At 46.5% G+C, this 20,712-nt stretch overlaps 1 protein-coding gene across 1 annotated transcript in view; it reads right to left on the bottom strand.

Annotated features, from left to right (window-relative positions):
• Positions 1-20,712, bottom strand: part of LOC137383976 (cyclin-dependent kinase 18-like) — a 127,413-nt gene that overhangs the window by 35,797 nt on the left and 70,904 nt on the right. Inside the window, exons 7-9 of the mRNA XM_068057472.1 lie at positions 7,022-7,116; positions 6,224-6,286; positions 1,042-1,165 (exon numbers count right to left, since the gene is read on the bottom strand). Coding sequence (XP_067913573.1) covers positions 1,042-1,165; positions 6,224-6,286; positions 7,022-7,116 — 282 coding nt within the window. The remainder of the gene's footprint in view (positions 1-1,041; positions 1,166-6,223; positions 6,287-7,021; positions 7,117-20,712) is intronic.

Here is a 20,712-nt window from a genome sequence, read left to right as displayed (position 1 = left end):
TAATCTCTCCTCGTAATTTAACCTTTGGAGTCCAGACATTATTCTTTACGAATTTAGTAATGTCCTGCTCTGTGGGCCTTCACTTTGTTTTCCCAATAAGATATCTCACCTTGATGCTCTCTACAATACTAGCCTGTGCACACTTCCAGAGAATTCTCTCTGAGATAATCCCCTGCATAGGAACATAGGAGCAGGAGTGGGCCATTCAGCCCTTTGAGCCTTCTCCACCAATACGATCATGGCTGATCATCCACTTCAATGCCTTTTTCCCACACTATCCTCTTATCCCCTTATATCATTTGTATTTAGAAATCTGTCAATCTCTGCTTTAAACATACTCAATGACTGAGCTTCCACAGCCCTCTGGAGTAGAGAATTCCAAAGATTCACAACCCTCTGAGTGAATAAATTTCTCCTCATCTCTGTCCTAAGTAGCTTCCCCCTTATTTTGAAATTTTGTCCCCTGGTTCTAGACTCCCCAACCAGGGGAAACATCTTAGCTGCATCTACCCTGTCTATCCCTTTAAGTATTTTGTAGGTTTCAATGAGATCACCTCTCATTCTTCGAAACTCTAGAGAATACAGGCCCAGTTTCCCCAATCTCTCTTCATAGGACAGTCCCACCATGCCAGGAACAAGTCTAGTGAAACTTCATTGCACTGGCTGTATGGTAATAATATCCTTCCTAAGGTAAGGGGACTAAAACTGTTCACAGTACTCCAGGTGCAGTCGAGCCAAGGTTCTATATAATTAAAGCATGACTTCACTACTCCTGTGTCTTTGCCTGCTTTCCACCCATTGATAGCCAATACACAGCAAACCCAGCCCATTAGATCCTGTCTCCTTGCTCAGTTACAGTCGCTATCAGTTACATAGTGCCACACATGAGTACATAGCCTGCTTTTAAGTGCAGCTGGCACAGAAAGGCCCAGAGATTTCCAACTCCTCATTCACCCACCCTTGATCTTAACCTCCCAGTTTGGCAACATGGACAAATGTATAAAAAGATAACACGTGATTTTGAAAGGAGAAAAAGCTTACCGAAATCAGCTAATTTTAATTCTCCTCGTTCGTTAATGAGCAGGTTCTGTGGCTTCAGGTCTCGGTGCAGAACCTTCCTCTTGTGGCAATAGGCCAACCCTCTCAACAGTTGGAACATGAATATCTGTGTTGGCAGAAGCATCACATCATTGACAATGATCACAATGCTTTCTTTTTATTTTATTGCTGTTCTAATTGTTATTTCCAGCTGTCACAGCCCCGTCTCAAAATTGCCGTGGAGTCAATTTTGACCTTTGGCCCATCGACCCTGGGGGATATTGATGACTGACCCCCACATTCTACAGGGTGTATTTACTTATTCACAGGATGCAGGCATAGCTGGTAGGGTCGGCATTTATTGCCCATCCTAATTGCCCTTGAGAAGGTGGTGGTGAGCCACTTTCTTGAATATAGCTTTGTGGCTCACCAGGCCATTTCAGAGGGCAGATAAGAATCAACCACATTGTTGTGGGTCTGGAGCCACATATAGACCAGACCGGGTAAGGACGGCATATTTTCTTCCCTAAAGGACATCATTGAATCAAATGGGTTTACATGACAATCCAATAGTTTCATAGTCACCATTACTGAGACTAGCTTTCTATTTTAGGTTTACTGAATTTAAATTCCACAGCTGACGTGGTGGGTTTTGAAGTCATTTCTCTGGATATTAGTCCAGGTCTCTGGATTACTAGTCCATTAACAAACCATCCGATCTGAAGAGAGCCTGCCTGTGATTTTCAGTCTCATGGAAATCTTTCCAGATAAGCTGCAGTGAACTAAGTAGGTTATCCTGGTCCATCTTTCCAGGATCGAAGCCTCAAGATCGGGCAGGATTGGGGTGGAATAATCAAATAAGGCAGGAGTTGGCAGAGGAGGTGTCACGATCGCAGAGGCTCGGGGTCGCAAGGCACCAGCGGCACCAGATTATTTTTATCAACAGCGCTTCTGTGAGGCCTCGTCAACTTTCATGGCCCCCATGGGATTGTTCGGAGTGCGTAAGGTGCAGATTCCGGTCTAGCTCCGACTTAAAATTGCAATCGGGGCCCTATTTATATCACAGGACCTCAATTTCCAAATTATTGAAAAGGGTCTGGTTGGATGAAACAGGTGCTTTGAACAGGCATTCAAAATGGCAGCAGCTGCATCATATGAACATTGAGCTGGATTTAAGTCTCTCTCTGTTCTTATGTAGAAGAATCAGATCACAGATTACCGCACAGAATCAGGCCACCTGGCTGAACAGGTCCGTACCGGTGTTCCTGCTCCACACCACTCTCCTCCCACCCCCTATCCCACCCTTCTATTCCTTTCTCCCCCATGTGTTTATCTAGCTTCCCCTTAAATGCATCTACACTATTCGCTTCAACTACTCCTTGTGATAATGAGTTCCACATTCTCACCACTCTCTTAGCAAAGAGGTTTCTTGCGAATTCCCTGTTGGATTTATTGGTGACTATCATAGATTTATAGCCCCTAGTTTTGGACTCCCCCCATATTCCATTTCCACTGTGTCACAAAACACAGGATATGTGACTATAGTCACTCTGTCAATCTGCAGCAGCATTCCACTGTCCTGTCCTCATCTTCTCTCCTTTTATATCTTCTAAAAATTGTCCAGTATTTTCTAATAATAAAATCATTTTTAAAACCATGGGGGAAAAAATGTGAATGAGATGTTTTCAGCGTGAAAATCTTTGGTGGGGGTGGGTGGTTTAGAATTGGAGCTGCTTACATCCCTCATAAGAGCCAGAGGAAACGTCTAAAAGAGATGTTTAGATCTCAAAGGTTAGATTCCTTGCTTCTGCTGATCTCATACACAGTTCGCTACAGTTTTTCACATCACTCGCCAGTTAGGGAAACAGGGGAAATTTGTCCTTAAAGTTTCCTCTCCCGAGCAACTGTGATGGTTCCTGAGGTCGAATAGCCTGCCAACACTCAGTGTCAAGGGTAACCCAGAAGCAGTGACCACCTGTATAATGTAGCAAAGGGCAACCTTGGCTCATGAGACCATGTCACAGTGAGAGGAACGAGGGCAAAATACTGGAAAGAAATGTTAAAATAATGCAGGGACGGGCAAATTAATGTCAGGAAAAACGCAGCAAGACCATTTGCAGATACACCTTCCACAACGAGCAGCCTCTTGTAGTGTCTTCTTACCATTGTAGTGTATCTGCGTATCTATTACAGCAACAATTTGCATTTATATAGCACCTTTAACATAATAAAACATCCCAAGATGCTTCACAGGAGCATAATCAAACAAAATTTGACAGAGATATTAGGACAGGTGATTAAAAGCTTGGACAAAGATGTAGGTTTTGAGGAGCATCTTAAAGGAGGAGAAAGAGGTAGAGAGGCGGAGATGTTTAGGGACGTCAGCCAAAGACACGTCCACCAATGGTGAAGCAATTAAAATCAGGGCCAAAATCGGAGAAGCTCAGAGATGTCGGACGGTTGTGGGGCTGGTGGAGATTACAGAATATAGGAAGGGGTGAGGCCATGGATGGATTTCGAAACATGGATGAGAATTTTAAAATCAAGAAATCCAACTGTGTACAAAGTATCTACCATTTAGAAAGTACAAAACCAAAAGACAGCAGATGCTGGAACTCATAATTAAAAACAGAACATGCTGGAAATACTCAACAGGTCTGGTGGCATCTGTGGAGAGAGAAGCAGAGGTAACGGGCTGGATTTCACCAAGCCCACAACGTCAGGCTCCATGGTGTTGGGGGTGGGGAGTTGGGGAGGGCGGATGATGGTGCCGGAAGCAGTCTGCCACGGAGGCCGATGCTGGGATAGCACCCCCCCCCCCCCCCCCACCCCCTCCACCCTGTCACTGGGCGACAGGACCTGGATTTAAATATTTAAATTAATGACATGCATAAATTTAAATCAACTTACCTTCAATCTTCCAGGTCTGCCGCAATCTTCGGCGCGGCGGCCAGCACTCCCACGCCTTCAATTCTCCTTCCGGGGAAAGCCGGCGTGACACTGGTGGGGAGGTGGAAGGAGTTAAGGTTTTCAGTGCAGGTGGGGGGGGGGGGGACGGAAACGGGGTCAAACAAACGTAATGGGTGTCGGTGATGATGGGAAAGGATGAACTTTAAACTTTGTGCAATCGGGGAAGGGAAAGGTCAGATTGAAAAGGTAAGTTTTTTTGGGGGGGAAGGGCAAATGGTTAATGTAATTGTTACTGGGGGGATGGGAAAGGGGCTTTAGAAATTTATTTGATAAATTTTGGACGAATACTGCTTTAAAAATACAAGTTGACTGGCAGGCGCTCGGGCTGCCCTTTAAAAATGGCGCCAGTGCCTGCGCACAGGCAGTTCACGCCATTGCCGGGGATGGACAACCCGCCTCCTCCACGTGATTGAACGGCGCCGGCCGCCCCGCCTATTTAAATGAGCCCCCGCACGGGAGATTGCAGCGGCTTGGGCCACCATTCTTTGAGTTCGCCGCCGAGATCAGCGAAGGGGGGGGCGCTTAAAATCCAGCCCAATGTTTCAGGTCGATGACCTTTCATCAGAACCGATGATGTACAGGCATCAACCAGAAACGTTAACTCCGTTTCTCTCTCCACAGGTGTCGTCAGACCTGCTGAGTATTTCCAGCATTTTCTGTTTTTATACCATTTAGAAAGTGTTGTGATCTGGCTCATTCCACGCTTTTGTAGAGATTTGAAAAGAAGGATGAAAATTTTGACATCTATGCCGGACCAGGGTCAGTGGAGTTCAGCGAAGAGCAGGAATGAAGAGTGAACAGGATTTGGTGCAAGTTACGGAAAGGTAAGAATAATGACATTGTACAAAAGCTGCAAGTTATGGAAGCTAGATCTTTTCCTTCCTTCTTTCTTCCCAAATTTGTACAATTGGTTTCAACTTGTTCTCTCCAGCTAGTTATTTAAGCAAAAGCAGGTAGATTCGCCATCAATTAGCTCAACAGGATGTAATGATCCCAGAATATTCTAAAGCAACATGAGCAGCACGCAGGGTATCACGTCATCTTGTTAACAAAACCCGGATGAGGACAGGAGTGGAGTGGGGCAGTGGGCAGGGCAAGACTTTGAGTGTTGAAAATCTGCTTTACTGAAGATGAAAGTTCATTAAACATTAATTTCAACAATTGCTTCCACGTCATAGAGTATAAAAATTGGCAAGTCATGCTGCAGCTGTACAGAACCTTAGTTAGGCCACAGTTAGAATATTGCGTGCAATTCTGGTCGCCACACTACCAGAAGGACGTGGAGGCTTTGGAGAGGGTACAGAGGAGGTTTACCAGGATGTTGCCTGGTCTGGAGGGCATTAGCTATGAGGAGAGGTTGGAAAAACTCGAATTGTTTTCACTGGAACGACGGAGGTGGAGGGGCGACATGATAGAGGTTTACAAAGTTATGAGCGGCATGGACAGAGTGGATAGTCAGAAGCTTTTTCCCAGGGTGGAAGAGTCAGTTACTAGGGGACATAGGTTTAAGGTGCGAGGGGCAAAATTTAGAGGGGATGTGCGAGGCAAGTTTTTTTACACAGAGGGTGGTGAGTGCCTGGAACTTGCTGCCAGGGGAGGTGGCGGAAGCAGATACAATAGCGACGTTTAAGAGACATCTTGAAAAATACATGAATCGGAAGGGAATAGAGGGAGATGGGCCCCGGAAGTGCAGAAGGTGTTAGTTTAGGCAGGCATCAAGATCGGCGCAGGCTTGGAGGGCCGAATGGCCTGTTCCTGTGCTGTACTGTTCTTTGTTCTTTTTGTTCTTTGTCATGAGCCACAGCATGATTGGGAAAAGATAGACTTTTACTTCAAAGCAAACTGACTTATTGGTGCCTTATCAACATCTTGGAAATTTTCAAGACAGTTTGCTCAATAACTCAATTGCTTGGGCAAAATATTGGATGCTTGGGTTCAACTAGAGTTGCCAAATTTCCGGGATTGTCCTGGATTCTCCAGGAATTGAAGATTAGCACAAAGGGTTCAAGGAACACACAATATTGTGGCAGTGCTGAGATTTTTGAAGACCCAAAGACGATCTGAGAAGAACTATTCTGAAGAAAGCACATTTCTTTTACCCTTGGAAGATCAGACAATGTTGCAAGTCATTTTTCTCTCAAATCTACTCAGCAATGATTGGGATCTCCAACACCCCAACCCTTCAAGCCTTCTTACCTTCAAAGCAGTTTCTCACCTTGACGTTATACATGCTCATGATGTTCCCGCAGTTGTCCATGTACTGTTTCAGGTCACTGTCCTGCAAAGCAAATGGATATAGTGACATCTGGCGGTGGGAGGTCAGTTCTGCGACTCTCACACCCCTAAAACTTCGCAGTTGGAGGGTCAAGTCAAATAAAGACTCACATTTCTATAGCACTTTTCACAACCTCAGGACGTCCCAAAGCACTTTCCAAGCGATGAAATACTTTTTGAAGTGTAGTCAGTGTTATTATGTAGAAAGGACAGCAGCCAATTTGCACACAGCCAGCTCCCACAAGCAGCAATGTGATAATGGTCAGATAACTTAGTGATATTGGCCAAGAAATAACTCCCCTGTTCTTCTCAAAATAGTGCCATGAGATCCTGTACATCCACCTAAAACAAGCTTCAGTTTCATCTGAAGGACGGCACTTCCAACAGTGCAGCACTCCGGGACTGTCACCCTAGATTACATCCTCAAGTCTCTGAAGAGGGGCTAGAACTCACCACCTCCAGACTCAGAAGACAGAGTGCTATCTGCTGAATCAATGCGAACACAACATGGAACAACCTTTACTCTGTAGCTTGTGCTGTACCTGCCCTGGGAGTGTTTGATGGGACAGTGTAGAGGGAGCATTACTCTGAATCTAACCTGTACTGTACCTGCCCTGGGAGAATTTTCTGGGATACTGGGTACAAAACTGATGCTGTATTCAGGACAGAACTTCAAAAAACTTATTTTAGAATGAACAGAAGGATTATGTGAGCGAGTTGCCCCAGTTTGATGTCTTACCAGATACTCAAAGACAAGAGTGAGTGAGCGGTCAGTGTGAATGATGTCATGCAGAGTGACGATGTTTGCATGTTTCAGATTCTTTAGCAGCGAGACTGTTGAGAAAGAACACAACAATTAATTGGGACACATCTCCACACTTCAATGACAACCCACTTACGCACTATCCCTTTTCGTGTAGGAGAGTCAGTCTCTTAAAAATGCAGTTATCAATAACTAGATCCCTCCCACACTAACATACATTCTCTCACCAACACCTCACACAATGGTCTTATTTCTTTCTGTCGCTCACACACTCTGTCCATCTGTCACACCCTGCCTCTCTCACATACTCTCTGTCCTCACATGAACTCATTCAGCCTCACACTCTTTCTCACACAACACACTACCGCACTTCTCCCCCCACCCCCAACTTCATATATTGTTCTCTCACACATCCTAGGGTCATTTCTGCTCACCCATTATAAATCCACCAGAATTTCATTCACTGCCTAAGATAAAATTACCCACACTATGGGCTGGGATCGACAGTGAGCTCAAAAAATGGCGGACCGCACACCAAAGAGCCACCGTGCTCTTAAGCACGCTGACTCATTTAAATAGCTGGGGCAGCCCGAATCTCCCCCCACCCTGCCCCAATCTCGTAGAAGGTGGGGTGCAGTCTGTCCTGGGCAATGACATCAGCTGCCTGTGTGCAGGCACTGGCGCCATTTTAAAGGGCAGCCAACCCTGCCGCCCAATTTAAATTTTTAAAGTCCTATCCCCCGAATTAAATAAATACATTTCTAATGCCCCTTTCCCAATCCGCCCCCTCATAACAATCACAATAACTATTTGCCTTTCTCCTGCTCAAAACACTTATCTTTTACATCTGACCTTCCCCCCCCGGCAGCAACTGCACAACGTTTATGGTTCAACCCCTTCGCACCATCTCCTGCACCTATTCCGTGTATTTGGTCCCATCTCCCCCCCACCCCCGCCTCCTCCCCCCTCCCCACCAGTGTGGTGCCGCATTTCCCCAGACGGGGATCTGAAGGCATGGGAGTGCTGGCCACTGCGCCAAAGATCGCGGCAGGCCCTCAAGATCGCGGATAATTCTATTTAAATTTATTAATTTTATTCATTTGAATATTTAAATTGTGGTCCCATCACCCAGTGTTGGGAGGGCCTCCATGGAGCCATCGAAGTCCGTGACGGGCCTCATCCAGGGCCATCTTCAGGTCTCCCTCCCACCCCCCCCCCCCCACCCCACGCCATGGAACCCGACACCTGGGCGAGAACAAAATCTAGCCCTAATACTGATAGAGGCCGAGAGGCTGTTTCATTCTCCTGGAGAGCCTAGAACTGGAGATCATAGTGTTGGATAAGGGGTCGGCTATATAGTAGAGCTGTGGCTGCTTAGTCATTGAGTATATTCAAGACAGAGGTCGTTGGATTTTGGAGACTAGGGGATATGTGGATCAAGTGGATTTGAGGTAGAGAAGCAGGCTTGAACCTATTGAATGGCAGAGCAGACTCGTGAGGCTGTGTGGCCTGCTCCTGCTCCTGATACTCATGTTCTCATGATTCTCTCACGCGTTCCATTTTTCTCACTATCTCAAACACTCTCCTTCATACTTTCTCACACATATTTTCTCTCTCACCCTGCCTCTCACATTCTGTTTGACTCACTCTCTGTCTTTCACACTCACCACCTCTTTTACTCTCACTGCGTTGTTCTCTTTCACAGTCTCCACAACTCTCTCTGCCTCCCTCACGCTCCCCCAAACTGTCTGCCTTTCTCACTCCCTCTCTTTCTCAGACTCTCTGTCACTCTAGGAACATAGGAATGGAGAAACAGGAATAGGCCATTCAGCCCAACAAACCTGCTCCGTCATTCAATATGATCATGGCTGATCATCCACTTCAATGTCTTTCCCACACTATCCCCAGATCCCCTTATGACATTGGCATTTAGAAATTTGTCAATCTCTGCTTTAAATACACTCAATGACTGAGCTTCCACAGCCCTCTGGAGAAGAGACGAAAGCAATGTGGAAAATTGCCCAGGTATGTCCTGTACACAAAAAGCAGGACAAGTCCAACCTGGCCAATTACTGCCCCATCAGCCTACTCTCAATCATCAGCAAAGTAATGGAAGGTGTCATCAACAGTGCCATCAAGCAGCACTTGCTTAGCAATAACCTGCTCAGTGATACTCAGTTTGGGTTCCGACAGGGCCACTCAGCCCCTGACCTCATTACAGCCTTGGTTCAAACATGGACAAAACAGCTGAACTCAAAAGGTGAGGTGAGAGTGACTGCCCTTGACATCAAGGCAGCATTTGACTGAATATGGCATCAAGGAGCCCTAGCAAAACTGGAGTCAATGGGAATCAGGGGGAAAACTCTCTGCTGGTTGGAGTCATACCTAGCGCAAAGGAAGATGGCTGTGGTTGTTGGAGGTCAATCATCTGAGCTCCAGGACATCACTGCAGGAGTTCCTCAGGATAGTGTCCTAGGCCCAACCATCTTCAGCTGCTTCATCAATGACCTTCCTTCAATCATAAGGTCAGAAGTGGGGATGTTCGCTGATGATTGCACAATGTTCAGCACCATTCGCAACTCCTCAGATACTGAAGCAGTCCGTGTAGAAATGCAGCAAGACCTGGACAATATCCATGCTTGGGCTCATAAGTGGCAAGTAACATTTGCGCCACACATGTGCCAGGCAATGACCATATCCAACAAGAGAGAATCTAACCATCTCCCCTTGACATTCAATGGCATTACGATCGCTGAATCCCCCACTATCAACATCCTAGGGGCTACCATTGACCAGAAACTGAACTGGAGTAGCCATATAAAGACCGTGGCTACAAGAGCAGGTCAGAGGCTAGGAATCCTGTGGCGAGTAACTCACCACCTGACTCCCCAAAGCCTGTCCACCATCTACAAGGCACAAGTCAGGAGTGTGATGGAATACTCTCCACTTGCCTGGATGGGTGCAGCTCCAACAACACTCAAGAAGCTCTTACCTTCTGGGAGCGGACCTGTGGGGAGAATGCCGAGAGCGGAGCCTATAAATCCAACCCGAGGATCGAGGCCCAGTCTCTTACCTTCCGGGAGCAGAGCGGAGAGGAACGGAGCGGACCTGTGGGGAGAACGCCGAGAGCGGAGCCTATAAATCCAACCCAAGGATCGAGGCCCAGTCTCTTATCTTCCGGAAGCGGAGCGGAGAAGAGAGCAGTCGAACCTCTTCCAGTGCACCGGAGTTTTGAAAAAAAAAGGCAACAGTGGCGTCACAGGAGAGCTGCAAGGTGATTGGTTGGTGAGGAGCAGCTGTGAGAATATTTTTTAAAAATAAGGGGAATGTTTTTTTTGCTGAAAAAAAAACTCTGGTGATAAGGTGAGTACTACCAAAGTGTTTTTTTTTAAGGACTTTAGATTGGAGTGGGTAGAACAAGGCCCCTAGTGTAAATAGTATTTTTTAAATAAAGGAATAACTAATTAACCTGAGGGTAAGTCATGGCAGGAGAGCTCAGCCCCGTGATATGCTCCTCCTGCGCTATGTGGGAAATCAGGAATGCTTCCAGTGTCCCTGATGACCATGTGTGCAGGAAGTGTATCCATCTGCAGCTACTGGCTACCCCGCATTACGGAGCTGGAGCTGCGGGCGGATTCACTGTGGAGCATCCGCGATGCTGAGGACGTCATGGATAGCACGTTTAGTGAGGTGCTCACACCGCAGGTAATGGCTGCACAGGCAGAAAAGAGATGGGTGTCCACCAGACGGAGTAGTAGGCGCAGGCAGGTAGTGCAGGAATCCCCAGTGGTCATCCCCCTCTCAAAACAGATAAACCACTTTAGATACTGTTGGGGGGGGATGACCTCCCAGGGGAAAGCAGCAACAGCCAAGTTAGTGGCACCTCAGAGGGCTCTGCTACACAGCAGGGTAGGAAAAGGGTTAGAAGAGCTATAGTGATAGGGGATTCTATTGAAAGGGGTGCAGATAGGCATTTCTGTGGCCGCAAACGAGACTCCAGGATGGTATGTTGCCTCCCTGGTGCTAGGGTCAAGGATGTCTCGGAGCAGCTGCAGGACATACAGAAAGGGGAGGGTGAGCAGCCAGAGGTCGTGGTCCATATTGGTACTAACGACATAGGCAGGAAGAGAGATGAGGTCCTGCAAAGTGAATATAGGGAGTTAGGCAGAAGGTTAAAAAGCAGGACGTCTAGGGTTGTAATCTCAGGATTACTCCCTGTGCCATGTGCTAGTGAGGGTACGACTAGGAGGATAAGGCAAATGAACACGTGGCTGAAGAACTGGTGTAGGCGGGAGGGCTTCAGCTACTTGGATCATTGGGATCTCTTCTGGTGCAGAGGTGACCTGTACAAGAAGGACGGGTTGCACCTATACTGGAAGGGGACAATATCCTTGCGGGGAGGTTTGCTAGTACTACTCGGGAGGGTTTAAACTACTCTTGCAGGGGGGGTGGGACCCAAAGTAGTAGTCTCTCCGATGAGATAGTTGAGGCAAATGTAGAGGTTAAAGCAAGCAAGTCCAGTAGGCAGGCCAGGCAGGGGCAGGACAGGGAGCGTGGAAGGTCTGATAGGCTAAACTGCATTTACTTTAATGCAAGAAGCCTTACAGGTAAGGCAGATGAACTCAGAGCATGGATCGGTACATGGGATTGTGACATTATAGCTATTACGGAAATGTGGTTGAGAGATGGGCAGGACTGGCAGCTCAATGTTCCGGGGTACCGATCCTTCCGGCGTGACAGAGGTGGAGGTAAGAGAGGAGGGGGAGTTACACTATTGATTAGGGAGGACATCACGGCAGTACTTAAGAGAGGTTATCCCGGGGGGAATGTCCAGCGAGGCCATATGGGTAGAACTTAGAAATAAGAAAGGGGTGATCACTTTGATGGGATTATACAAGAGGCCCCCCAATAGTCAGAGGGAAGTGGAGGAGCATATATGTAAGGAAATCACAGATAGGTGTAGGAATTATAGGGTTGCAATAGTAGGTGATTTTAACTTCCCTAATATTGACTGGGACTGCCTTCGTGCTAAGGGATCAGATGGGGAAGAATTTGTTAAGTGTGTCCAGGATAGTTTTCTGAAGCAGTATGTGGACAGCCCTACTAGAGAAGGGACTACACTCGACCTCCTCTTAGGAAATGAGGATTGGCAGGTGGTTGATGTGACAGTGGGGGAGCACTTTGGGACCAGTGACCATAACTCTATTAGCTTCAAGGTAGTTATGGAAAAGGATAGGACTGGTCCTCAGTTTGAAGTCCTAAATTGGGGGAAGGTTAATTTCGATGCATCAGACAGGAACTCTCAAAAGTTGAATGGGAGAGGCTGTTTACAGGTAAAGGGACGTCTGGCAAGTGGGAGGCTTTTAAAAGTGAGATAGGGAGAGTTCAGGGCCGGCATGTTCCTGTTAGATGGAAGGGCAAGGCTGGCAAGTTTAGGGAACCTTGGTTGACGAGGGATATTGAGGGTCTGGTCAGGACAAAGAAGGAGGCATATGTCAGGTATCGGCAGCTGGGATCGAGCGAGTCCCTCGAGGTGTATAGGAGATGTAGGACTACACTTAAGAAGGAAATTAGGAGGGCGAAAAGAGGCCATGAGATTTCCCTGGCAGATAAGATAAAGGAGAATCCTAAAAGATTCTATAAGTATATTAAGAGTAAAAGGGTAGCTAAGGAGAGAGTAGGTCCCCTTAAGGATCAGTGTGGCAATCTATGTGTGGAGCCACGGGAAATGGGCGAGGTCTTAAATTAATATTTCTCGTCCGTATTTACCGTGGAGAAAGTTATGGAAGCTAGTGAGTTCAAGGGAAGGAACAGCGATATCCTGTAACATATCGACATTACAAAGGAGGAGGTGTTGGAGGTTTTGAAGCGCATTAAGGTGGATAAATCCCCAGGGCCTGACCAGGTGTACCCTAGGATGCTATGGGAAGCAAGGGAGGAGATTGCTGGGGCCCTGGCAGAGATTTTTGTATCATCGTTAGCCACGGGTGAGGTACCAGAAGACTGGAGGATAGCTAATGTTGTGCCTTTATTTAAGAAGGGCAGCAGAGATAAGCCAGGAAACTACAGGCCGGTGAGCCTTACATCAGTGGTGGGAACGTTATTGGAAGGGATTCTGAGAGACAGGATTTATATGCATTTGGAAAGGCATGGTCTGATTAGGGATACTCAGCATGGCTTTGTGCGTGGGAAATCATGTCTCACGAATTTGATTGAGTTTTTCGAGGAGGTGACCAAGAGGATTGACGAGGGCAGGATGATGGACATTGTCAACATGGACTTTAGCAAGGCCTTTGACAAGGTCCCCTAGGTAGGCTGATCCAGAAGGTTCGAACACATGGGATGCAGGGTGAGCTAGCAAATTGGATACAAAATTGGTTTGGTGATAGGAGGCAGAGGGTGGTAGTGGAGGATTGTTTTTCAGATTGGAGGCCAGTGACCAGTGGTGTGCCGCAGGGATCAGTGCTGGGCACTCTGTTATTTGTCATATATATTAATGACTTGAATGTGAATGTAGGGGGCATGATTAGTAAGTTTGCAGATGACACCAAAATTGGTGGTATAGTGGACAGTGAAGAAGGTTGTCTAAGGTTACAACAGGATATAGATAAACTGGGAAAGTAGCAAGGGATTGGCAAATGGAATCTAACGCAGACAAGTGCGAAGCGATGCATTTTGGGAAGTTAAACCAGGGCAGGACATATACAGCGAATGGCAGGGCCCTGGGGACTGTTGTTGAGCAGAGAGACCTTGGGGTGCAAGTACATAGTTCCCTGAAAGTGGCAACACAGGTCGACAGGGTGGTGAAGAAGGCATATGGCATGCTTGCCTTCATTGGCCGAGGCATTGAGTACAAAAGTTGGGACGTCATGTTGCAGTTGTACATAACGTTGGTTAGGCCGTATTTGGAGTACTGTGTGTAGTTCTGGTCACCGCACTACAGGAAAGATGTGTTGAAGCTAGAGAGGGTGCAGAAAAGATTAACAAGGATGTTGCCTGGTTTGGAGGGCTTGAGTTATAGAGATTGGATAGGCTGGGTCTGTTTTCCCTGAAGCGAAGGAAGCTGCGAGGGGACATGATAGAGGTATATAAAATTATGAGAGGTATAGATAGGGTAGATAGCCAGTGTCTGTTTACCATGGTAGGGGTGGATAAAACTAGAGGGCATAGATTTAAGGTGAGAGGGAGGAGGTTTAATGGGGATCAAAGGGGTTAATTTTTCACACAAAGAATAGTGGGTATCTGGAATGAGCTGCCAGAGGAGGCGATAGAGGCAGGAACAGTAGCAACATTTAAGAGGCATCTGGACAGGTACTTGAATGAGCAAGGCATAGAGGGATATGGAATTGATGCAGGCAGCTGGGATTAGTATAGTTTTAGTTTAGAGATACAGCACTGAAACAGGCCCTTTGGCCCACCAAGTCTGTGCCGACCATCAACCACCCATGTTATACTAATCCTACATTAATTCCATATTCCTACCACATCCCAATCTGTACCTATATTTCCCTACCACCTACCAACACTAGGGGCAATTTACAATAGCCAATTTACCTATCAACCTACAAGTCTTTGGCTGTGGGAGGAAACCGGAGCACCCGGAGGAAACCCACGCAGACACAGGGAGAAGTTGCAAACTCCACACAGGCAGTACCCAGAATTGAACCCGGGTCGCTGGAGCTGTGAGGCTGCGGTGCTAACCACTGTGCCACTGGTCGGCATGGACACGGTGGGCCGAAGGGCCTGTTTCTATGCTGTACGACTCTATGACTGCCGTAACCGATAGATGTATAAAGACAATGGGTGAAGGCAAGATCAGACTTGGCTATGATGCCTTTCATAGTTGAACAGGATGTCAATGCATCTCGTCTCACACAGTAAGAGAGGCTATCCAGTAGGATTGTTGGAATGATGGAATTCTATATCCCAGCCTGATCAGGAGAGCAGGAGAGAAACCTACAGAAAAATGTTTGGAAGCCTAGACAGCCAGTTAGCTATGATTGAATGAAAAAATTATTGTTATGCTGTGCAGTGGAACAGTTCACAGATTGTAGTTTCAAGACTGGGTATCTCACAGTCTTACCACCATCAGCCTGTGGAACCCAAGAGTCTTGTATTAATCCAGTATTATCTCGCTCAGACAGGACATGGTGCATATTTCCTGCTCTCACACACTTCCAGTTTTGTCAGTACTCATATTGATGGACTTCAGGAAATATTTACATCAAACATGCCTCAAACAGACAGGTCTGAGCATTAACCCCTTCCTTTTAAGGAGTACATCTCAGTACATCTCTACAAATGCACTCACACATACATAAAGCCCGATTTTAACTCTGTAAGTGAACGGGTTTTGAGTGAGTTAAAATCTCTCGTCGACTCTCACACACAAACGCAAGCATCTATACTCTCTCACACACACGCAAATATATACACAAAAACACACATATCCATATTCACAGACACGTACACATATCTGGCTGGAGCAATACCATTACTAATCTACATACATGTTTCTAATCTGCAAACAGTAAGAAAAATCTGCTTTCTTTTTGCTATCTGTTGCAAGTTTCTTTCCCATAAAATAAAAATTAAGCCTTTCACTCTGGCATTCGATACTGTCTGATATTCTAACTTATGCCAATATTTCATTTACAAGGTATATCATCACTCAAGTAACAAAGATATTCAAACTGATTATCCTTGTCACCACTGTCTAGATTTAGATTTTTAGATTTAGAAATACAGCACTGAAACAGGCCCTTCGGCCCGCCGAGTCTGTGCTGACCATTAACCACCCATTTATACTAATCCTACACTAATCCTATATTCCTACCACATCCTCACCTGTCCCTATATTCCCCTACCACCTACCTATACTAGGGGCAATTTATAACGGCCAATTTACCTATCAACCTGCAAGTCTTTTGGCTGTGGGAGGAAACCAGAGCACCCGGCGAAAACCCACACAGACACAGGGAGAACTTGCAAACTCCACACAGGCAGTACCCAGAATTGAACCCGGGTCGCTGGAGCTGTGAGGCTGCGGTGCTAACCCCTGCGCCACTGTGCCGCCCATGTTATGTCTGAATAATTACTCAAATTGATGTAGTAATAACTTGCTGCTGTTATTTCAGCTCTTATAGAACATTCCATCAAGGAATAACAAAGGGATATGAGAATTGTTACAATGCAATTTCTACAATATCCTTTCTTCTGTCGGGGGAACATCTAGCTTTCAGTTCACAGTATACAAGTACTACCTGTATCAGGTGGGATGTTATCTGGGATAGGATAAGGGGACTGGAGATTTGGATGAGCTGAAGTTTACGGAGAGTGAAGGATTGGAGACCCACCATTGGAATAATCAAATCTGGAGCTGATAAAGTTGAGGATTGGGGTTTCAGTAACAGATGGGCTGAAGTAGGGGTGAAGGTGAGAGAAGTTATGGAGGTGGAAGTAGTTTGGTTCAGACAGACACACAGACGTACACAGATGCACACAGACACACACAGACACTCGCACACAGATATGCACATACAGACACACCCAGACACACACACACAGATGCACACAGACAATCACATACACAGACACACACACACAGACACACACACACAGACACACACACAGACACACACATACAGACGCACACAGACAATCACATACACACACAGACACACACACACACACACAGACACTCACACACAGACGCACACAGGCACACACATACAGATGCACACAGGCACATACACAGACACATACACACAGACACACACACAGATACTCACACACAGACGCACACAGATACTCACACACAGACGCACAGACACAGATGCACAGATACACACACACATACACTTACAAACACAGACAGTGTCTCACACATGGATACACACACACACACTTACAAACACACACACACACACTCACAATCTCACGTGCACACATCACTCACAGTCTCACAATCTCACAACCTGTATTGTTGATCACCCAAGCTCCCTTCGTAGGAATGTAGAAATTACTGGACAAAAAAAGACCAGGGTCTGTCTAGTTCACCTTCTGCATCCTAGTAGTCACATGATACAATGATAATGGAGTTATTGACTAATCACAGTGAATAATCTCTATCAGTGAGTCAACACCAGACCCAGACATGAGGTGAGGAAAACCCCCAGTAGTGGAGAGCTTTGGGAGCCATAGGTCCAAAACTCACCTGTTCCTCCCAAGTACTCTTCACTCACCACACATCGTGCCTCGGATTATTTATTTAGAGATACAGCACGGAAACAGGCCCTTCAGCCTACCGAGTCTGTGCCGATCATCAACCACCCATTTATACTAATCCTACATTAATCCCATATTCCTACCACATCCCCAACCACCTACCTATACTAGAGGCAATTTATAATGGCAAATTTACCTATCAATCTGCAAATCTTTGGCCATGGAAGGAAACCGGAGCACCCGGCGAAAACCCACGCAGTCACAGGGAGAACTTACAAACTCCACACAGGCAGTGCCCAGAATTGAACCTGGGTCGCTGGAGCTGTGAGGCTGCGGTGCTAACCACTGTGCCACTGTGCTGCCCTACTCACATGCTGCAGCACAAAATCTTATTTTCTGCAAGAAATCTAATTTGCAGTTGAATTAATCAGTACCAACTGCTTCCTCCACATCCCAAGACAGTCTGAGTGACCACTTGCTCACTGAAATATTGCTTCCACAGTTTTGAATTTACCCCCTTCAAGACCATGGACCTGATGCCACTAACCCTCCTTCCTGCCCTCGCTGTCTTGCACTGGTATATATATAAATGCAAATTATTATTGCTGCATGTTCTCTTTTTCTCTTTTGGGCCTCCTTATCTCGAGAGACAATGGATACGCGCCTGGAGGTGGTCAGTGGTTTGTGAAGCAGCGCCTGGAGTGGCTATAAAGGCCAATTCTGGAGTGACAGGCTCTTCCACAGGTGCTGCAGAGAAATTTGTTTGTTGGGGCTGTTGCACAGTTGGCTCTCCCCTTGCGCCTCTGTCTTTTTTCCTGCCAACTACTAAGTCTCTTCGACTCGCCACAATTTAGCCCTGTCTTTATGGCTGCCCGCCAGCTCTGGCGAATGCTGGCAACTGACTCCCACGACTTGTGATCAATGTCACAGGATTTCATGTCGCGTTTGCAGACGTCTTTATAACGGAGACATGGACGGCCGGTGGGTCTGATACCAGTGGCGAGCTCGCTGTACAATGTGTCTTTGGGGATCCTGCCATCTTCCATGCGGCTCACATGGCCAAGCCATCTCAAGCGCCGCTGACTCAGTAGTGTGTATAAGCTGGGGATGTTGGCCGCTTCAAGGACTTCTGTGTTGGAGATATAGTCCTGCCACCTGATGCCAAGTATTCTCCGAAGGCAGCGAAGATGGAATGAATTGAGACGTCGCTCTTGGCTGGCATACGTTGTCCAGGCCTCGCTGCCGTAGAGCAAGGTACTGAGGACATGCATGTTAACTATTGATTTATGTGGGGAAGCACTGCCATCTACTGGCTGATAAAAATGATACAAAATTCCTTCCGCACTTCCACACAAAATAACAAAGTGCCAAGTGCAGTGCCCAGAGGCCCAGGCTGGTGCTCTGGGGATATGGGTTCGAATCCCACTGCGGCAGATGGTAAAATTTGAATTCAATAATTAAAAAGCTAGTCTAATGGTGACCATGAAACCATTGTCGATTGTTGTAAAAACCCATCTGGTTCACGAATGATGGGCGGCACAGTGGCGCAGTGGTTAGCACTGCAGCCTCACAGCTCCAGGGACCCGGGTTCGATTCTGGGTACTGCCTGTGTGGAGTTTGCAAGTTCTCCCTGTGTCTGCGTGGGTTTTCTCCGGGTGCTCCGGTTTCCTCCCACAAGCCAAAAGACTTGCAGGTTGGTAGGTAAATTGGCCATTATAAATTGTCACTAGTATAGGTAGGTGGTAGGGAAATATAGGGACAGATGGGGATGTTTGGTAGGAATATGGGATTAGTGTAGGATTAGTATAAATGGGTGGTTGCTGGTCGGCACAGACTCGGTGGGCCGAAGGGCCTGTTTCAGTGCTGTATCTCTAATCTAATCTAATCTCATTTAGTGAAGGAAATCTGGCATTCTTACAGCATAGCAAGCCACTCAGTTCAAGGGACAATTAGGGATGGGCTTAGCCAATGACATCCACATCCCATGAGTAAATTTTAAAAAAATCAGAATCCTAGGGCTAATTGCTGATGGGAAATATGTGTTTCTACTTGTTTGCCTTTGCTCCATGACCTTTTGGTCAGCTATGTGACCTTGTCCAATCTACACCTTCTCCTTTGTTATCTCTTGCCCCACCCCCGCCTCACTTGCTTATAATCTGTGATATTCTTAATATTTGTCAGTTCCGAAGAAGGGTCACTGACCCGAAACGTTAATTCTGCTTCTCTTTCCACAGATGCTGCCAGACCTGCTGAGTGGTTCCAGCATTTCTTGTTTTTATATGTGTTTATACTTGTCAGGATAGTGGATTCAGTTGTGATGCCCTCCATGGTGCAATAGCTTGTTGCCACACACTGTCCGGGTATCACACATCCATCCAGAACAGGCACCTGGGTGAGGTACCAGATGATATCTGGGTCTTGCATGAGTGATCAAACTGGGGCTATCCTGTAAAAAAGGTAAGACTTTCATTTATATAGCCTCTTAGGAACATAGGAAATAGGAGCAGGAGTCGGCCATTAAACTAGATCATGCTGATCTTCTACCTCAATACTATTTTCCCACTCTATCCCCATATTTCTTGACATCTTTAATATGCAGAAATCTAGCAATCTCTGTCTTGAACATACTCAATGATTGAGCCTCCACAGCCCTCAGGGGTAGAGAATTCCAAAGATTCACCATCCTCTGAGTAAAGAAATTCCTCCTCATCTCAGTCTTTAATGAACATAGTACATAGAACAGTACAGCACAGTACAGGCCCTTCGGCCCACGATGTTGTGCCGAACCTTTAACCTACTCTAAGATCAAACTACCTACCTACCCTTCATTCTACTATCATCCATGTACCTATCCAAGAGTCACTTAAATGTCCCTAATGTATCTGCTTCTACTACCACCGCTGGCAGCGCATTCCACGCACCCACCACTCTCTGTGTAAAGAACCTACCTCTGACATCTCCCCGAAACCTTCCTCCAATCACCTTAAAATTATGCCCCCTGGTGATAGCCCTTTCCACCCTGGGAAAAAGTCTCTGGCTATCCACTCTATCTATGCCTCTCATCATCTTGTACCCCTCTATCAAGTCACCTCTCATCCTTCTTCGCTCCAATGAGAAAAGCCCTAGCTCCCTCAATCTTTCTTCATAAGACATGCCCTCCAGTCCAGGCAGCATCCTGGTAAATCTCCTCTGCACCCTCTCTAAAGCTTCCACATCCTTCCTATAATGAGGCGACCAGAACTGAACACAATATTCCAAGTGTGGTCGAACCAGGGCCTTATAGAGCTGCAGCATAACCTCGCGGCTCTTAAACTCAATCCCCCTGTTAATGAAAGCCAACACACCATACGCCTTCTTAACAACCCTATCAACTTGGGTGGAAACTTTGAGCGATCTGTGGACATGGACCCCAAGATACCTCTGTTCCTCCACACTACCAA

The sequence above is a fragment of the Heterodontus francisci genome, chromosome 25 (assembly GCF_036365525.1).
Source record: "Heterodontus francisci isolate sHetFra1 chromosome 25, sHetFra1.hap1, whole genome shotgun sequence".
Lineage (NCBI taxonomy): Eukaryota > Metazoa > Chordata > Chondrichthyes > Heterodontiformes > Heterodontidae > Heterodontus > Heterodontus francisci.
This window is presented reverse-complemented; position numbering and strand designations above follow the sequence as displayed.